The sequence below is a fragment of the Anabrus simplex genome, chromosome 2, assembly GCF_040414725.1.
Source record: "Anabrus simplex isolate iqAnaSimp1 chromosome 2, ASM4041472v1, whole genome shotgun sequence".
NCBI classification, from domain to species: domain Eukaryota; kingdom Metazoa; phylum Arthropoda; class Insecta; order Orthoptera; family Tettigoniidae; genus Anabrus; species Anabrus simplex.
In genome coordinates this window covers 149,037,684-149,058,550 of record NC_090266.1, presented here as the reverse complement: position 1 = coordinate 149,058,550, position 20,867 = coordinate 149,037,684, and the positions used below count along the sequence as shown (strand labels likewise).

At 39.6% G+C, this 20,867-nt stretch overlaps 1 protein-coding gene across 1 annotated transcript in view; it reads right to left on the bottom strand.

The window, feature by feature from the left end:
• Positions 1-20,867, bottom strand: part of Hem (Nck associated protein 1 Hem) — a 318,021-nt gene that overhangs the window by 226,528 nt on the left and 70,626 nt on the right. The window contains exons 4-6 of the mRNA XM_067140394.2: positions 18,651-18,793; positions 5,137-5,298; positions 3,765-3,880 (exon numbers count right to left, since the gene is read on the bottom strand). Of these exons, the coding sequence (XP_066996495.1) occupies positions 3,765-3,880; positions 5,137-5,298; positions 18,651-18,793 (421 nt within the window). The remainder of the gene's footprint in view (positions 1-3,764; positions 3,881-5,136; positions 5,299-18,650; positions 18,794-20,867) is intronic.

Below are 20,867 nucleotides of genomic sequence, written 5' to 3'. Positions count from 1 at the left end.
AAACAAAGTAGCGGGAGACCATCAATTTCCGTCAAGCCAGTCGTGAAGGTTGAGCAAATCATGTGAGAAGACCGGCGGATCACCCTGGATGATCTCTGCACTTCGGTTCCTGAGGTTTTCTGAAGTGCCACTCTCAACTTCCTGAACAGCATGGTGGCAAGCTGGTATGACATGGGAATACATAAAGTGTCACAGCGTCTACAAAAATGCATCGACTGAAATGGTGATTATGTAGAAAAACAGCTAAATGTTCAAGCTGTAAAATAATGTAACCGTTATAGAAATAAACAGGTCTATGTATTTATTAAAAAAGGAGACCTTGTTTTTGGGATTACCTTCGTAATGCAGTAGTAAGTTTTAACTACCGTATTTACGTGAGTACAGGCCGTTTGCGAGTATAAGCCACACCTGAATTTTGCGACTACATTTGTGGGGAATTTCCTTTCTGAATTCTGTTCTAAACTCAAAGTACGTAGTTTCGTTCTGCAAAATGTGGCAATGTTATACATTCCTGGATGCATGGAATCCCAGCAGTGATGGTAGCCAAGAACTTCAAAACTACATCAATTTCAAATACAATGGATGGGACCGAAAACAATGCAGTGTGGGGCACATCATCTGACAGCAGCAGTGACAGTGATAAAGTGTCAAGTGATGATGAATTGGTACCTTAAACTATTTCAATCACGTTTGGATGCAATGAGTTGTAAGATACGCAGATACTGATGTTTTACATTAGTGTTAGGCAACAGAACAGTTAGTACAATCGGATCATTCTTCGCTTGAGCTCAGACTTCATATTTCCCGTGTTCCTCGTTTACCACAGACTACAAAATCATTATTTATTTGGACAAAAGCAGACTTTCCCCATCTACGAAATATCTTATCCCGTTGTCCGTGGAACTTGCTCGAATCCTGTCCATCTCTTGATGCCGCAGTTGACTTGTTTTATGACTTACTGCACAGCGCTCTTAAGGACGCCGTACCTTCCCGCATAATGAAGACTAGGCATCTTCCCTCTTGGTATAATTCTGAACTTACAGACAAAATGCGGGCAAAGGAAAGAGCAAGGAAACGAGCTGCAAGGTCTTCACTTCCTTCAGATTACATCGAATTCGCGGCGCTAAGAAAGGAACACAAACAAATACAGCGGAGAAAGTACAGGGATTATGTCGGGTCTGTTGAGGAAGATATTATTAGACATCCACAAAAATTTTGGAAATTTATTAATTGCAAATCAAAATCTAAGCGGCTACCATCTATGACAATTAATGAAGGCAAGGAAATTAGCTCATTGAAAGAAATTCTGGATAATTTTGCTGACACTTTCAAAACATTCCATCCACCCAGTGTTCCCTGTAATTCTCACACCGAACAACTCGAGGAAATTAATTTATCGTCAGTAGTAACTTCGGCATCGGAAGTCTGCAACATCTTGAAGTCGATGGATACGAAGAAGTCTTGTGGTCCAGGTCAAATTCCAGGAATTGTGTTACGTGAGTGTGCTGAGGAGCTGGCAACCCCACTAGCCGCGATAATCAACTGGTCTCTTCGTACAGGCTATTTCCCGTCCGAATGGAAGAAAGGATATGTTATTCCAGTTTTTAAGAAAGGTGACAGATCTTTATTTGTCAATTACAGACCAGTAGTTCTTCTTTCACTCATTTCTAAAGTCGCGGAAAGAGTCGTATACAAAGCCATGTACAGTGCAGTCAGTGGTTTAATTAATATTAACCAGCATGGTTTTGTCCAAAAATGCTCAACTACCACCAATCTTGCTGTGTACACCCACTTCATATCTAGCGCTCTGGACAATTGCAAGCAGGTTGATGCCGTGTACACGGACTTTTCCTAGGCTTTCGACTCAGTGCAGCATAATGCTCTTCTGACTAAGTTGTCAGCATATGGCATTCATGGAAGCTTGCTTGAATGGTTTAAATGCTATCTTTACGAAAGAAGGTATTCAGTAAAATGCGAGGGTATCATTTCTCACCCTTATCAGCCTATGTCTGGCGTCCCACAAGGATGTTTCCTTCTATTTGTTAATGATCTGCCATCACAAATCCCAACTACCTGCTCTATGCTGATGACCTTAAAATCTACAGGGTAATTGAAAAGATGAGCGACTGTGAATTGTTACAGTGTGATATAAATAATATTAGTGATTGGTGCAAAAAGTGACATTTAACCCTAAATATTTCAAAGTGCAGTGCAATATCCTTCACGAGAAAAATGCAAGTTAATGTATTCAATTATCATGTAGGGGATCAAGAAGTAAAGTGTGTTAATAAAATTAACAATCTTGGTATTATTTTTAGTAATCAAAATGGTCATCTTTCAATGAGCATGTGTTAAATATCGTTAACAAGGCATTTAAAACTTTAGGCTTCCTCGTGTTTGGGTATCAAGCTGTCATCGACAGATTATGATTTGTTTTGTACAACCATGTGTATTGAGTCGCTTCGGACTAGGTGCAGGTATGTCAATGCACGCTTCATGCTCAAATATGTCGGTAATTTCCTTGACTGTCCCAATTTACTCCAGTTGCTACCAATTCATGTTCCTTTACACAATACCCGACAGGCTGTCACCTTTTACTTACCCAGGTACAGAACGGAATCACACAAGAGCTCTTGGTTTATGCAGGCCCTAAGATCCCTGAACGAAATTAGCGGGATAGTGGATATATTTCACTAGTCAGCTAGTGAAATTTGCAGACATCTTATGGACGCTTCATAGACAGAGTGTTCCTTGTATCATCTTCTGCCCATTTAGTAACTGAAAGTTATACTTCCTTCCTTCGGTCATTTCAAATGTATAAACACTTCTCTGTTTTCGTGGTTTTTTTCCCTTCTGTATGTGTTTTGTAAATATTATATATTGCTCAGTTATAATTAGTGGTAGTAGTAAGTTCTGTTAATATTGTTATTATTTGAATGTATTCTATCATCTGTAATTGGAGAATCAATAACTCTGTTGATGATAAATAAACAAATCAAATCAAATAAATGCTCTAAACTAAAAGGCATTTTACTAATGTTTTACATTAATAAAGTGCTCTAAACTAAATGGCATTTACTATCTATTTAAAAATTCCGAGCACAAGGAGTACTCCATGTTTACCCACCTAATTTTAGTAATAAAAGTGCGGCGTATAGGCCTACACGCGTAAATATGGTACGTACTTCAAAAAAGTTGGGGTACCGTACATTACAAAAGTGTGGCAATATCTTGCATGGTAAAATGGACAGCATTTTTTCAGACATTTAAGAAACATTGTTGCTAGAAGAAATAGTAAACTTAAAATATGTGTCTACATCTGCTGCAGCCAAACACTGTTTATCTCATTATAAATCAATTCAGTAAATAATCAATAATAAATGTTATATAATTCAATTGGAAGAATTAACTTCAGCAGCAGTTCCATACAAATTTGGTGAGTTTTACAGCAGTTTCATTGCTTTGGTAGATTATATGTTAGATTGGCAATGTCAAAAATAATGGATGAAAAGAACATAATTTTGATTTCTTTTCATTATTTCATCATTTTAGCGAGGTTTTGGATAGTACATATTTTCTGGGCTGTTAACGCATATTTCCCCATTTTAAATTGCATAAATACACATATATTTTGCATTTTTTTAATGCACAACTATCTGAGACCTGATAATGACTGCTGTTTTTAGGGGTCAAGCACCAAGGTCACTGACCCCAACATTTCACAATACAAATTTAACAAGCTTCTATGTGCTGGATATACTTACAGGTTATCCATCTCTCCATTGTATCTAAGGACAGGTATTCACATGACATATTATCTGTCTGTGAAGGTTTTAACAGATGACCTGGATTTCCAACCAGACTCAGTTTTTGGTCTGACCTGTAAAAAATTATATAAACATTTACTTGTGACAAATTTGCAATGAAATTAACAGAAATATATTACAGCACATGTAAACTACAGGCGAAATTATTCTACTAGCAGTTTGTATACGTTAGTAAAAGTTCAACTGATAAATTCTGAAACTATTAAATAAAAATAGGGAAAATCCAGTGTTTTATTTTTCTCATCTCTGACTATTTAAGTTTCTGAGTAGTGATCAAAAGAAATCCAATTCAGTGTCTTTACTAACACATATGCAAACATCATGAGGAGGATGAAAAGGGATGTTGGTTGCTCCATGACAAATTATGCTTTTTGGCCATGGTGTCTGCATTGTAGAAGAATTTCAGCCCATTAGAGCATTTTTTCCCAAAGATCTTCAAATGATAGGTAGTGCTGAAAGCATGTTGGGTCATTTAATCTTGATAGTGTAATGCAGTCCGCCCAGTACACCCTTGTGGTTGGCACTGACATTCCTATCAAACTTCTTGATGTCTGCCAACAAGAGAGTTTCACAGTTTAAAAAAAAAAAAAAGTCAACATAAAGTTATCAATCAAAGCCTGCAACAAGATTTTCTTTTGCACATTTGGTGATCCAAGATATTTCAATTTGAAGCTCTATGTTTCGTTAGATGGCACAAATCCACACATTCTTCTTTGTAGTGGTCAGTGAGCATTTATGGGATTTAGCATGAACACACCTTCCAATATTGCAGTTTCTTCTATCGTTACCTGAATTGACCCAATCAATCCAACAAGTGCTTCCCGCATTGCATGGTGACGGTTTCATCAGTTACAACAACATGAGCCTGGTCTGGACATGGATGACCTTTTGTTTCCTCACTTTCTTCCCAAAACATTTACGTCCAGTTTGTCACAGTTATCTTCAAAACATACATACTAGTCACATGCTGGATCTGAGCCTGCAGTTTGTGATGAATAAATACAAAATTATTTCTCAGCATGTTGAAAATATCATTAAAGCAAACATTCTTCTGCTGGTAGGAGCTGAATCACTGCTTAATGATCCACATCAGATGGCTTTCTAATCAATTCTTCCCTGTGGTGATCAGTGAGCATCTTATGGGATCCAGTGTAAACACACCCTTCAATACTAAATACTACAGTTTCTTCTACCACTACCTGAATAGGCTGTTGTTATGTTATGCTCAAGTTTATGTGACAACACAAATGGATTTCATTTGATCACATCTCGCAGAAAGACATTTCAAGATGTATGAAATTTACAGTACCTCCATTTCTCTGCAGATATGTTTCTGTTGATATAAATTGGCCACAGAGACATTAGTGCTGTAAATAGGAGTTTTGTATGAGGCACAAATTCTTCAGACAATTTTTTGATAGGTGGATCATAATCCATTATCATTTGCCCTAATCTTGGGAAACTTTGATCGCTGAAACAAAAGGAATTGTGATGAGCTAAGTACATGCAGATAAGAGCACAATATTAGAACCATCCTCATCCCAAAAAAAAAAAAAAAAAAAGTCAATTATTTCTCAACATGGTGAAAATATTTATAAAGCAGAAGCATATTTTATGAGCTCTAACAACAAAGATATCTATATATACCGGGCAATACTTAAAAATATTCAAGTGGATTTAAACTGCTTAAAGTATTGGGGAGCACTACTGAACTACAAATAATGCTGCTAGGTATATCTGGATAATAGTTTTGTATTAGTTAACCGATAACTGCACGGATTGAAATTTGCTTGACAGATGTCCCTTGTAAGTTCTTACATGCAACTGTAGTGATTGTGAGATAGAGAGAGAGACAGAGAGTCGACTGTACACAATGAGAAATGCACTGAACCTGGCAAGTCAGGCGAGCTTGTACCTGCTAGATACAGGCCAGCGAACGCCCGGGAACTGCCTCTTGAGTTGTGCTATACCCTGGTGGAATAGTATCGTATCACGTTGTTTCGCTCACCCAAGTTATACTTACAAAACGCTTCCAGTTCCAAACCATGAAGTAGTTTCAAAAAGTCGCACATAATTTTTATTTTTAAAAAAATCATTCACTTTCATTAATATTTGGCAATTCTATTTCAAAATAACGTAATATTATCTTGAATAGCACATTTAGTTTTCTTTAGGTTTTAATGTCTTATTCAGCCATTTTTAGGTTTTATAAGATTCGAGTAGTTTACTCCAATGGTAATGAAATACTGCAGTTAGCTAGCAAGGAATAAAATAGTTTGAAACTTAAAAATCCGGGCCCTAGTTATCACACGCTTTTTTGTCCCCCTTCTTAAAAAGTGGTGGTATTATTCCCTTTCCTCAATCTTCGAGCACACGTTTCTGTCTCCTTATGAACTTTAACAATGAACACCCACTGCAGTTCAATAGGTCCAGCAGCCTTTATCATTTCCACACTAATTTCATCCATTCCTGGTGCCTTCCCTATTTTACAGATTGATAATTCCACTTCTAACATGGTTATATCATCTTCTACTGCTGAGTCATCACACCGTATTACTACAGTCTCCTCTGCACAATTTCTCACATTCAGCAGTTTATATACACTGACTGACAGAGCAAATGCAACACCAAGAAGGAGTGGTCAGAACTTTATGCCAATTGCAGGGTAGACTGACGTCACTGAGGTATGCTCATGATGTGAAATGCGCCGCTGTGCTGCGCACATAGCGAACGATAAATGGGACACGGCGTTGGCGAATGGCCCACTTCGTACCGTGATTTCTCAGCCGACAGTCACTGTAGAACATGTTGTCGTGTGCCACAGGACACGTGTATAGCTAAGAATGCCAGGCTGCCGTCAACGGAGGCATTTCCAGCAGACAGACGACTTTACGAGGGGTATGGTGATCGGGCTGAGAAGGGCACGTTGGTCGCTTCGTCAAATCGCAGCCGATACCCATAGGGATGTGTCCACGGTGCAGCGCCTGTGGCGAAGATGGTTGGCGCAGGGACATGTGGCACGTGCGAGGGATCCAGGCGCAGCCCGAGTGACGTCAGCACGCGAGGATCGGCGCATCCGCCGCCAAGCGGTGGCAGCCCCGCACGCCACGTCAACCGCCATTCTTCAGCATGTGCAAGACACCCTGGCTGTCCCAATATCGACGAGAACAATTTCCTGTCGATTGGTTGAAGGAGGCCTGCACTCCCGGCGTCCGCTCAGAAGACTACCATTGACTCCACAGCATAGACGTGCACGCCTGGCATGGTGCCGGGCTAGAGCGACTTGGATGAGGGAATGGCGGAACGTCGTGTTCTCCGATGAGTCACGCTTCTGTTCTGTCAGTGACAGTCACCGCAGACGAGTGTGGCGTCGGCGTGGAGAAAGGTCAAATCCGGCAGTAAATGTGGAGCGCCCTACCGCTAGACAACGCGGCATCATGGTTTGGGGCGCTATTGCGTATGATTCCACGTCACCTCTAGTGCGTATTCAAGGCACGTTAAATGCCCACCGCTACGTGCAGCATGTGCTGCGGCCGGTGGCACTCCCGTACCTTCAGGGGCTGCCCAATGCTCTGTTTCAGCAGGATAATGCCCGCCCACACACTGCTCGCATCTCCCAACAGGCTCTACGAGGTGTACAGATGCTTCCGTGGCCAGCGTACTCTCCGGATCTCTAACCAATCGAACACGTGTGGGATCTCATTGGACGCCGTTTGCAAACTCTGCCCCAGCCTTGTACGGACGACCAACTGTGGCAAATGGTTGACAGAGAATGGAGAACCATCCCTCAGGACACCATCCGCACTCTTATTGACTCTGTACCTCGACGTGTTTCTGCGTGCATCGCCGCTCCCGGTGGTCCTACATCCTACTGAGTCGATGCCGTGCGCATTGTGTAACCCGCATATCGGTTTGAAATAAACATCAATTATTCGCCCGTGCCGTCTCTGTTTTTTCCCCAACTTTCATCCCTTTCGAACCACTCCTTCTTGGTGTTGCATTTGCTCTGTCAGTCAGTGTAAATACTCCTTCCATCTTCTCTTTATTTCTTCTGGATGTGTTATCAACTCTCCACCTTGCTCTTTCATCAGCTTTGTAAAAACTCTTTCCTATTACTTTGTATAATTCCATACAACATTCTTTTACTGTCACCTCCATCTGTTTCCATCTTTTGTGTAAAGGAAATATAAGCTGCATAATTGTATAAGGCACTCGGCTCGAACTTGACAATCTTAAAACCAGAATGAATGATTTAAAATATTCTTATATCCTTTATAAATAAAATATGACTTATCTTGTCTATCAATCACTAGTAATATAGTGTATACAAATGACAGAGGATTCCTTAAATTATACAATAATCAAGTTCATTAAAACAGGTTGGATTCAATTATATGTCTAAGTATTGTAGCCATATTTTAGTGTTACTAGGCTGATATGAAAGCAACCAAGGTTCTTGATAGAAGGTAGTTCCTCAAAGAAATATAAGCTGCATAATTTATTTGAGAAACTACCTTCTATCAAGAACCTTGGTTGCTTTCATATTAGCCTATTAATAATAAATATGGCTACAATACCTATGACCTAATAATTAAATCAAGCTGTCTAATGAACACAAACAATGTCACTTGGAATACTACTAGCGACTGATAAAAAAACTGAAAATAAGTAGTATTTTATAATGAAGTGTATATTTTAAATCAATCACTCAAAAATTTTAGTCTGTCAATTTCTTTTTAATTATATGATTGTTAAGGTGTCAACCTGAAAATGTAAATGCTCAATGACTATCATTTAACACTTGTTAATAACATTATTCAGCTTTTACATGGATATCCATTTTAAGTTATTAGTATATTAACTATAAGAGTCACATGTTAATGTAATTTCGAATGCCTTTGTAGAAATTCCCTAGGCTGCTGATGGCAATCACTTTGCCGAAACCGGTACCATGATAATAAATAAATGAATATGTGATTACTTTAAAAGCTATCAGATAATTTAGTATTGAATATGTGGATCCTAACACCTTGTTTCATTACTTTGTGCATCCCATGGTGTCGCTCATATAGGGGTACGAACCACAGGTACTGTAAAATGCATCCTGAGCCACATACTGTCGCTACTAATCACAAACCTATTTTGTACCCAACATAGTGGTACTACACGCAAGTAAAAGCGACCCATGGTGTTCCCTGCCTGATGGTACTAATTACAAATAGTCTCATGGTCCTAATTTGATCATCCCTTGGTCACCCCTTTTAGTCGTCTCTTACGACAGGCAGGGGATACCGTGAGTGTATTCTTCGTCTGCGTCCTCCACCCACAAGGGGTTGTGTGTTTGTTCCGCGAGAGGTATTTTATTTCCCTCAAGCCCACCGGCAAGCCAGTTAGGACCCCCCTATCTGCCACCAGGGACGCGCCACGTGGGAGTATCACCTCTCCCCCTGCTACACTAGTATAGTAGGTTTGTGGAAATAAGCTACTAAGGTAATGTGAAACAATTATGTAATTATCTGCATGTACACAGTTCTATCATATGGAATTCCCAATTTTGTGAATATCGGGCTACTCATAAACTTGTAGTAACTTCTTAAGTGAATCAATGCATTTCAGTCAAGTGTAGTTGAAATCTCCTCCAGTGTGGAGTAGGAAGCTCTCTAAATGGCTGCGAAGCTAAGGGGTCAAATAAGGAAAATAAATGTTTAATTATAAGTGAAAAGGCCTAGTGCCTCCATTTTCATCTGTTTACATGTGCCTGCACAACCATATCAGGATGGCACAGCCGAATGGTGTGGGCATGTACAGTAGAAGTCCATTGTAGCGAGAATTCATAAAGGCAAAAAATTTACTCACTACAGCATATTGTCGTTATATCCGATTTTTCGTAAGTCAAGGGAAATCCCTGTACTGATTAAAATCAGTATGAAATGGCAATCATTTTGTTCAAAACTCACGTTTTTGTTCAAGAAGTGCACACTACGATTTATTCATTAGTTATTTTTCGAATTCCTATACTATGAGAACGCATGTGTTCAATTTCATTCTGAAAAGATAAAAACCTAGTATAGACCTTACTTCGCGAGCAAATATATATATGATTCTTAAGTTAATTGTGTATGTATCATGAAAACATATTTCGTGCGCCAGAAGAGAAATGATAAACTTCTCGCTATGAATTTACATGGGAATATACTATCCAAAAAAAATTAATTTCTTTTACAATTCATTTGATGTCGCACCGACACAGATAGGTCTTATGGTGACGATGGGATAGGAAAGGGCTAGAAGTGGGAAGGAAGGGGTCATAGCCTTCAGGTAAAGCCCAAGCATTTGCCTGGTGTGAAGGTTGGAAACCACAGAAAACCATCTTCAAGGCTGCTGACAGTGGGGTTTACACCCACTATCTCTCAAATGCAAGCCAATAGCTACATGACACAAAATATAAGCTCAACTTTGAAATCAGTGATGCACTCTGCCATATCTCAAGGTGTATCACATTCTCTCTTAATTTCAGTATATAGCATTAAAATTAAGTTATCGTTTACTTCAGCCCTTACTTCTAACGAGTTAAAAACTGCTATCAGCTACGCAATTTAAGCATTTATTATGAAAACATGCTGTCTTCATTTTGAATTTTCTTTACAGAACAACAGTTGATGGATATTACTAATAGACCCCGACGTCGCCCTCAAATGTCGATGAGAAAGCTCACTAGTGCACATACCGAGCAAACTATACTGAAGGCGATCTATCACATTCTGTGGCAAACGTTTCAGTTTTCTCACACAGAGTTGCCTAATCTGACTTAAGCATATGTGTATCATGAAAACAGCACCAGAGAAAAGATAACCTTCTCACTATAAATTTACACAAAATTTAACAAGATGCAAGAAAATATGAACAAACCTCTGAAATCAATGATGCACTCTCCCATCGGCCATAATTTTAGGTGTATCACATTCTTGGAAGAAAGAAAAAGAAAAGAAACAAGACGGAACTAAGGATGATGCTCTACGGGATGATGGCAATGATGAATATAATACTTCCGCTAGTGATAACGATCAAAGTGATGATTTACTTGACAAATTGTACTGAAAAGGTCAACCCTCTTGTAAATTTATTTATTTCTTATTTCTTAAAACAAATGTATACTGTATTTGCTCGCATATACCTCACACTTTTTTGACTAAAAATAAGTGTGAACATTTTTGGTGCATGATATATGCGGGGAATTTGTGTGCAGAAGATTGTATTTCTGAAAAACATAAAACTTGCATTAGGCTGTTAAAACAAGACAACTGGCATACTCACCCTATTCACTGTCACTCCCTTCAATCTCTGAGCTATTCTCGCATGCATAATTCTGGTCACCATCCCATACTGCTGCATCCTGACTTCCATCCAGCGCATTTGCGATGCCCATCTTCAAGAAACTCTTCACAATAACGTTTGTCGACACCATAACCCATGCCAGCATAACCCAATCACACAAGATTTCAAACTGATGGCCTCCACATTTTATGCTGGCATCAGCTAATGCTCCCCTCCTCCCATCCATTCGGCATATAATTTACATATGTTGTCCTTGAAAGACTCATTGATGGAAAAATCTAAGGGCTGTAGACAATGTGAGAGTCCATCAGGAATTATAACGAGATCAGTTTTCAATTCCTGAAGACGTTTCTTTGCATCTTCCATCAAGTGTCCACGGAAAATGTCCCACACCAGCATTGCTGGGCGTCGAAGCAGTGCCCCTGGCCATGCTCACCACACCGTACAGACCCAGTCCAGGACAAGAGCTGTATCCATCCATCCATCCTTTCTCTTGAAGCCGCACATTAATGTCTTTGGGAAACTTCACTTTAGACACTGCTTTTCTTTTGAAAATAACATACGGTGGCAATCTTCTTCCGTCTGCGGTTATTGCTACCATGATAGTGCAACGCTGTTTTTCACACCCAGTTGTACGTACAAGCATGCTAGATTCTCCCTTCTTGTTGAAGGTTGTGGTGCAAGGCAAGTCGAAGTTTATCAGGATTTAATCTGCACTGCCAATTTGAGATAAGAGGTCATTGTTTTTCTTCCGCATTGCTATCACATGGCGATGAAAATCTATGATTTTGTCGATGAAATCACTTGGCCTTCTCTGACAGAGAGATGTTCACTTTCGGGGACACAATTCGTTTCGTGTCATGAATCTACGGATCCAACTCGGCTCACTTTCAGATCTGAACAGCTGATTCCTCCCCGCTTTTTTTTTTTTTTTTTTTTTCCGTCACATCGACACAGGTCTAATGGCGACGATGGGACAGGAAAGGCCTAGGAATAGGAAGGAAGCGGCCATGGCCTTAAGTAAGGCACAGCCCCAGCATTTGCCGGGTGTGAAAATGGGAAACCACGGAAAACCATTCAGGGCCACCGACAGCGGGTTTCGAACTCACTATCTCCCAGATGCGAGCTCACAGCTCCACACTCCTAACCGCAAACTCAACTCGATAGTGATTCCTCCTTTAATCACTAGTTCACGCGCTTTGAAATGTAGCATCAAGTGCAAGATACTAAAGCCATCACTGTAATGAAGCAACTCGTCTTCCAGCTCAGGAAACTTACCAGTTTTCGGCCCTCTGAATGCTTTACGTGCTCGGTTGGTGGTTTCTAGCGCAGCCTTCTGTTTGCACCAGTGTTGTTGTTTGAGTCATCAGTCCATAGACTGGTTTGATGCAGCTATCCATGCCACCCTATCCTGTGCTAACCTTTTCATTTCTACGTAAATAGTGCATCCTACATCTGCTCTAATCCGCTTGTCATATTCATACCTTGGTCTACCCCCACCGTTCTTACCACCTACAATTCCTTCAAAAACCAACTCAACAAGTCCTCGGTGTCTTAAGATGTGTCCTATCATTCTATCTCTTCTTCTCATCAAGTTTAGATAAATCGATCTCCTCTCACCAATTCGATTCAGTATCTCTTCATTCGTGATTCGATCTATCCATCTCACCTTCAGCATTCTTCTGTAACACCACATTTCAAAAACTTATATTCTCTTTCTTTCTGAGCTAGTTATCGTCCATGTTTCACTTCCATACAATGCCACGCTCCACACGAAAGTCTTCAAAAACATCTTTCTAATTCCGATATCAATGTTTGAAGTGAGCAAATTTCTTTTCTTAAGAAAGCTCTTCCTTGCTTGTGCTAGTCTGCATTTTTTGTTCTCCTGCCATCGTTAGTTATTTTACTACCCAAGTAACAATATTCATCTACTTCCTTTAAGACATCATTTCCTAATTAATATTTCCTACATCACCTGCCTTCGTTCGACTGCACTCCATTACTTTTGTTTGGACTTATTTATTTTCATCTTGTACTCCTTACCCAAGACTTCATCCATACCATTCAGCAACTTCTCGAGATCTTCTGCAGTAGGATGTTAAAAGGTTTGTTTTTTTCACCTATTCAATACATATAAGTTTTATAAATTAGGAATTTATTGTAGATTCCACTTGAGACATGTTTCGCCCTTCATTGAGGGCATCATCAGTCAAAATATCACCTCAAGGTAAAAAATCAGGTAACTGGTTAGTAGTAGACATGTACAAATTATTACATATTATTACCCGATCTCGGCGCTTCAACTGGAAAACTTTCAGCTTGATGCCTATAAAACCTCATTTGGCTATAAAAAAATTTCCCCTACCCCCGGTGATTTTTAACTAAAATAATCTGCTCTACATATTTCTGAAATGGCAATGCTAATTCTTTCTTCCAACCTCTAAAACATCAGGACGCACTTGGTACTAAAATTTTTTATCCTTGCGCACCAGCTGCTCTTGTGTAAATATGTATATAATTGTAAATTCTCAACTTTCAATTAGATAATGTAATTACTATATAGTTACCAATCATTAACATTAGTTTTTATTACAAACATTTACGCTGAATGATAAATGTAAATATTTTTAAAAAACTTTATCTCAACTGTTCAAGTGAACTATGTAAATACTGTATAGTTACCAACCTTTGACATCAATTTTTGGTTACTAACATTGATGCCAAACACTACACCTTTTCTCCCTTAATTGTTTTATTGTAAATATTTTTTAAACTTTTTATTTTCATATGATTGCGTCAACTGTTTCTCCAGAGCACCACTGCAGAACTCTACTTTGTTATTTTTAGGCATTGGTGCTGACTTTTCATCTAAACCTACATGTTCAACCATCACTTTTGTGCAAAAATTTTTTCCCATACTTAATTTTTATATGTTGGTAATAATATGTAATAATTTGTACATGTCTACTACTAACCAGTTACCTGATTTTTTACCTTGAGGTGATATTTTGACTGATGATGCCCTCAATGAAGGGCGAAACATGTCTCAAGTGGAATCTACAATAAATTCCTAATTTATAAAACTTATATGTATTGAATAGGTGAAAAAAACAAACCTTTTAACATCCTACATTCAGTATCTTCAATACGGATAACAATGATTTTTATCTTCTGCAGTCTCAGATAAAATAACAATATCTCAAAGTTTTGATTTCCTCTCCTTGGACTGTGATTCCCTTTTCAAATTTCTCTTTGATATCCTTTACTGCCTGTTCTATGTAAACATTGAAAAGGAGAGGGGACAAAGTGCAGCCTTGCCTCACTCCTTTCTGGATTGCTGCTTCTTTTTCAAAGCCCTCGATTCTTATCACTGCAGACCGATTTTCATACAGATTGTAGATAATTCTTCGTTCTCGGTATCTGATCCCTATCATCTTCAGAATCATAAATAGCTTGGTCCAATCAACATTATCGAATGCCTTTTCTAGATCTATGAATGCCATGTACGTGGGCTTGTCCTTCTTGATTTCATCCTCTAAGATCAGACGTAAAGTCAGGATTGCTTCACGTGTTCCTACATTTCTTCTGAAGCCAAATTCATCTTCTCCCAACTCAGCTTCAACTTGTTTTTCCATTCTTCTGTAAATAATACGTGTTAAAATTTTGCAGGCATGAGATACTAAACTAATGGTGCGGTAGTTTTCACACCTGTCAGCACCGGCTTTCTTGGGAATAGGTATAACAACATTCTGCCGAAAATCAGATGGGACTTCTCCTGTCTCACACATCTTGCACACTAAATGAAATAACCTTGCCATGCTGGTTTCTCCTAAGGCAGTCAGTAATTCAGAGGGAATATCATCAATTCCAGGTGCCTTGTTCCTATTTAGGTCACTCACAGCTCTGTCAAACTCTGACCTCAAAATTGGGTCTCCCATTTCATTAGCATCAACAGCCTCTTCATGTTCCAGAACCAAATTATCTACATCTTTACCTTGATACAACTGTTGGATATGCTCCCGCCATCTTTCTGCTTTGTCTTCTTTCGCTAGAAGTGGCTTTCCATCTGAGCTCTTAATGTTCATACACCTAGATTTCCTTTCTCCAAAGGTTTCCTTGATTTTCCTGTATGCAGAATCTACCTTTCCCAGGACCATACAGCCTTCGACATCCTTGCACTTCTCCTTCAGCCATTCTTCCTTGGCTACCTTGCACTTCCTATCCACTTGATTCTCTAATCGCCTGTATTCTTTTCTGCCCTCTTCATTTCTAGCATTCTTGTATTTTCGTCGTTCATCAATCAGGTCTAGTATCTCCTGAGTTAGCCACCAATTCCTAGTTGATCTTTTCTTCCTTCCTAACATTTCTTCAGCAGCCCTAATGACTTCATTTTTCATGACTCTCCACTCTTCCTCTATTGTGTTTCCTTCAGCCTTTTCATTTAGTCCTTGTGCAACATGTTCCTTGAAACAATCCCTCACACCCTTTTCTTTCAACTTGTCTAGGTCCCATCTTTTTGCATTCTTTCCTTTCTTCAATTTCTTCAACTTCAGATGGCATTTCATGACCAACAAGTTGTGGTCAAGAGTCCACGTCTGCTCCTGGGAAAGTTTTGCAATCCAACACCTGGTTTCTGAATCTCTGCCCAATCACAATGAAGTCTATTTGATACCTTCCAGTGTCTCCAGGTCTCGTCCACATATACAGCCGTCGTTTGTGGTGTTTGAACCAAGTATTGGCAAGGACTAATTTATGATCAGTGCAGAATTCAACCAGCCAACTTCCTCTTTCGTTCCTTTGTCCCAATCCAAATTCTCCTACTGTATTACCTTCTCTTCCTTGGTCTACCACTGCATTCCATTCTCCCATCACAATTAGATTCTCGTCACCTTTTACATATTGTATTATATCTTCTATCTCCTCATATATTCTTTCGATTTCTTCATCATCCGCTGAACTAGTAGGCATATAGGCCTGCACTATTGTGGTGGGCATTGGTTTGGTGTCTATCTTGACGACAACAATTCTTTCACTATGCTGGTCGTAGTAGCTTACCCGCTGCCCTATTTTCTTATTCATTATTAAACCAACTCCTGCATTTCCCCTGTTTGATTTTGTGTTGATAATTCGGTAGTCGCCTGACCAAAAATCTTGTTCTTCCTGCCAACGTACTTCACTTATACCAACTACATCTAACTTTAGCCTATCCATCTCCCTTTTCAGATTCTCTAACCTACCACAACTTCTAACATTCCATGCTCCGACTCGCAGAATGTCGGTATCCATCTTCCTGATGATCGCCCCCTCTCGTGTAGTCTCCACCCGGAGATCCGAATGGGGGACTAGTTTACCTCCGGAATATTTTACCTGGGAGGAAGCCATCATCAGTACATCATTCATGCAGAGAGAGCTGCATGTCCTCGGGAGGTAATTTCGGCTGTAGTTTCCCGCTGCTTTCAGCCGTGTAGCAGTATCAACACAGCTAAGCCATGTTGAGTATTATTACAAGGCCATATCAGTCAATCATCTAGACTGCCGCCCTTGCGACTACCGAAAGGCTGCTACCCCCCTTTCGATGAACCATTCTTTAGTCTGGTCTCTCAACAGATACCCATCCGATATGGTTGCACCTGCGGCTCGGCTATCTGCATCATTGGGACACGCAAGCCTCCCCACCGCGGCAAGGTCACATGTTTCGCAGAGGAGGGTAGCGAACATTAAACTCATTCACACTGAATTCTTGACCAGCAGCTCTGTTAAGAAAACTTAACTGAGAAACAACAATGAAATGTGAAGACTTGTCGACAATACAACAGATGGACAATACCTAATACCGTGATCTCTTGACTGCCTGGACAGGGAAACACTTCCAGTTCATGTGATCAGCTCTGCCAGACGGGTAATGATAAACATATCGACAGCGAGGCAAGAGTGAGAGGGATGGCTGAGTGTGACTGACTGGCTAGGAATGCGGCCTTGGAGCGGAGGTTTGAGAGTTACGTATTTTTGTAACAGCAGCTAGCCTCAACCGTTCTGCAGGTAGAAAGAAATGCAGCTTCTTCTTGTACTACCACATACAAGGAACCGTAACAGCAAGTGGTACAGTCCCGATATTTAATGTAGGCACGTCCACGGAATATCCAAACTTTATTTCATGTATGTACCATATGTTTTTATGACAATGTCAGTAATTAACGCCAGTTATGCGTGGGGATTTTTTCCTGCAATTTCAAATGTTAAAAATGGGGTGCGAGATATATGCGGTGGCGAGTTATATGCGAGTAAATATGGTATTTTATTCATTTTCGGAGTACATAATTATGCAGAATTAATTTCTTGTAAATAAAACAAAAATCAAAGCCAATTATCTTCTCTCCCTGTCTCTCTCTCTCTCTCTCTCTCTCTCTCTCTCTCTCAGATTATCCAACAGTGCAGAGTATTTGCATACATTCAGTAAAATTCAGGGTTTGATATGGAAAAAGAATCTGGAATTCAGGATACGTGAGAAATGAGTCATGTGTGTATGGAGGGGGGAGACAGAAATAAGAAGGGCCAAAAGATAACATTCTAGGACATGCATGGCATTGTCTCAGTAGAGTTCTTCAAACTCGGATAGCTATAAACACAGCAGCCAAACATTAGCTAAGTGATTCAAAGCCTTTCTTAACATACATCTGGACATTTGGCCTTTGTCTTTTCCCAGTTCTTGTACTGTATTTATCTGGCTTTCTTCTTATTCTACACTTCCTGCATCAAGACTGAAATTCTGACAAGATGGCCTTTCAATGAGTGTTGATGCCCTCCATCCTGATAAATAAAAATGTGCTCGTAGGGGGCCGATAAGAGATGGATGTAGATAAACAGGGATTGATGAGGAGAGACCCTGTCTGTCTAAAGATGGCAGTGTACAAAGACGTGGAGATTGCCCTTGTCCTTTTGTATTTTCATGTTTGTCCTTTTCTTCTCCTTCTGTTGCTCCCTCTTCCTAAACAATCCTGTCATTGTGTTCATCTTATTATGTGTTCCTTTTCACGTTCCTATCTTTATACAAACTGATTGGACACTTTTTTTGTTCTTCTTCAAGACTAAAAATATCCTAACAGGGATACCACAAATACCAGACTGCTTTTATAACAATGAGCACTAACACGCTCTGGAACTTATTCATGTAAAAATTGTGCCATTTAGTTTGCAAGGGCTACAACACCTACCTTACAATATGAATCTGACTCAGATCTCAAAGATTTACTCCAATAAAAAGTTTCCCGAGTGCCAAATAATTAGATTTGAATGAAGAAATTGAATCAGTTAAGCGCAGGAAGAATATGCCATGAAAATAGATTTTTATGAACAAGGTAAACAAAACATGATGTCCAAGTGGGAGAAATATTTCCAGAAACATGTTTGTGGGAATTTCTAGTTTTATCAATCTATGAAAATTTTTGCAACTGAAACATTTTTCAAAAAAGTCATCTTGAAGGAACATACCTCTGATTATGAACCATCTCATGGGCAGCATTAAAAAGCCCAAGTACAGCTTTACGATCCTCCACTCTTGACAGTAGCACCATTAGAGTTACATATGTTACAACAAGGTCAAGGTATCCTTTTGTTAATTCAAAATTCATAGTCTGAAAGATAGAGTAACATCGAATAAAGAAACTTCCATCAAGCTCTATTGCAAATTAATTCTAAGGGGAAAACAATATTCGTTACATTATCTTCATAACAAACACACTAGAAAATGATGCTTGTTGTTTAAAAGAGCCTTAACATCTAGGTCATCGGCTCGCACTCAAAGACAAAATACACTCCACGAAACAAAACTGTAATCACCTGCAATTAAACAATGATCAATCTGTCAGTAAAATTCAGGATAATGCTTTAATTTCACAACCCTGTCAACCCAGGCCCGATGTGGCTCTGCTTGTCACAACCCAGCACAACAAGTGAGTGACAGAGGATTACGGTAATGCCTCTATAGAAAACCTTGAGCCAATTGGGCTGGCAAGTAGTATCTAGCAAGGGCCTCTTACCACTGTCCAGGGAAGATGTCAACAGTTTTGATGGTGGAAGAGAACTTGCCAACCCAAGAGAAGCAGAAGAACTAGCTTCACCTACCAGTGTCTATATTTCAGTGAAGCAGCCGCAAAAGGCATACTCTAGAAAAGCAGCCTTATTCAACACACGTTTTAAGCCTTGTAGATGAAGTACGGGACTATTACAGGCTAAGGGAGTTCACTTGAAAGGAAAACAGGCCTAGTGAACCTGCGGAAAAAGTACCAAAAAAAAGAAAATAATTGCTTTAGAAGGGAAGCAGAGACTCAGAAACATACCGAGTGAAAACATTTCTTCTCACACTTTTGGAAAAAACTATGACTCCTCCTCCAGTTTTACATGGAATCCAAACCACAGGGATTTGATGTTTCATTTCAAATATCACATGTGCACTGGTCGGGATTTGAACTGTGGCCATCTTGGTGAGAGAAGGTGGAAGAGATAATAGATGGTGATGGAAAGAAGGAACTTGGATTTGCTTCGATGGGCAGAAACAAGATGGAAAGGGGAAGGCAAGAGAGAACTGAGGAGGGAGTGCAATTTGTGTGAAAGTTAGAGATAACAGATTTACACAATCTGTTTCACGACACACCGACAAAGATAGGTCTTATGGCGATGATGGGATGGGAAAGGGCTAGGAGTGCGAAGGAAACGGCCATGTCCTTAATTAAGGTACAACCTGGTGTGAAAATGAGAAACCAAGGAAAACCATCTTCAAGGCTGCCAACAGAGGAGTTCAAACCAAATAAATACAGTACCTTAAAATATACATCATAAGCATGTAAATAGTAAATGACCCAGCAATTAAGCATCTCAAGGATAACTGTAAAGAGAATTGGTAGCACCTCAGGATTACAAATACAGAGTTCAGCTTCATTTTACCGTATTTTCTCACATAATTAACGCCCTTGCATAATTTACGCATCCCAGTATTTTTGGGTGCAAAGTGGAGAAGAAGAAATGTTCATGTATTTGACGCACCCACTTCTTCGAACATCCATCCTGCAGCTCCAGATGCGTTTCGAAATAAAGATGTCAACTACTCAAGTAGCAGCCTTTCTATTGTGAAACCAGGCATTCCAAATACTGGGCAACATGCTGTAATCAGTCGATAGGAAATACCACTGCACTCATTCAGCGAGAGGATCAGCACAGAAGTAACTAGTGATGCTCTATTCAAGTCTGGTACAAACCTATTTTACGATGTTTCGGATATGGGACGTATGATTTCTGTGATCTCAGAATTGTTGTTAGTCCACAGTCAGCAAGTATTCATGTAATACTGCATCATATAAACTCGCGGTGATCAGTTACGCAAAAACATACGGGAATAGGGCAGCGAACCGCAAGTATTCATTGTCCAAATGCAACGTGCGCTACCACGGTAACAAGGAAGTGCACTTCAAGCAACCAACAAGTCTCACAAAGCACTTCGCAGACCAAATAGCGTTAAGTTTCCACAGGTAGATGAGGATCTACTCAAATATAGGATTTCGTTATGCAACATTGGATATGCTGTTTCTGACGAAACGCAGTATTTTAAAGGATGAGATATAGCTGCTGCACATGGAATCAGTATCTCGGATTTGAAGGTTAACCACAGATGGATCATTAATTTTATGAAAAGAGATGGACTTCCTCTTCGAC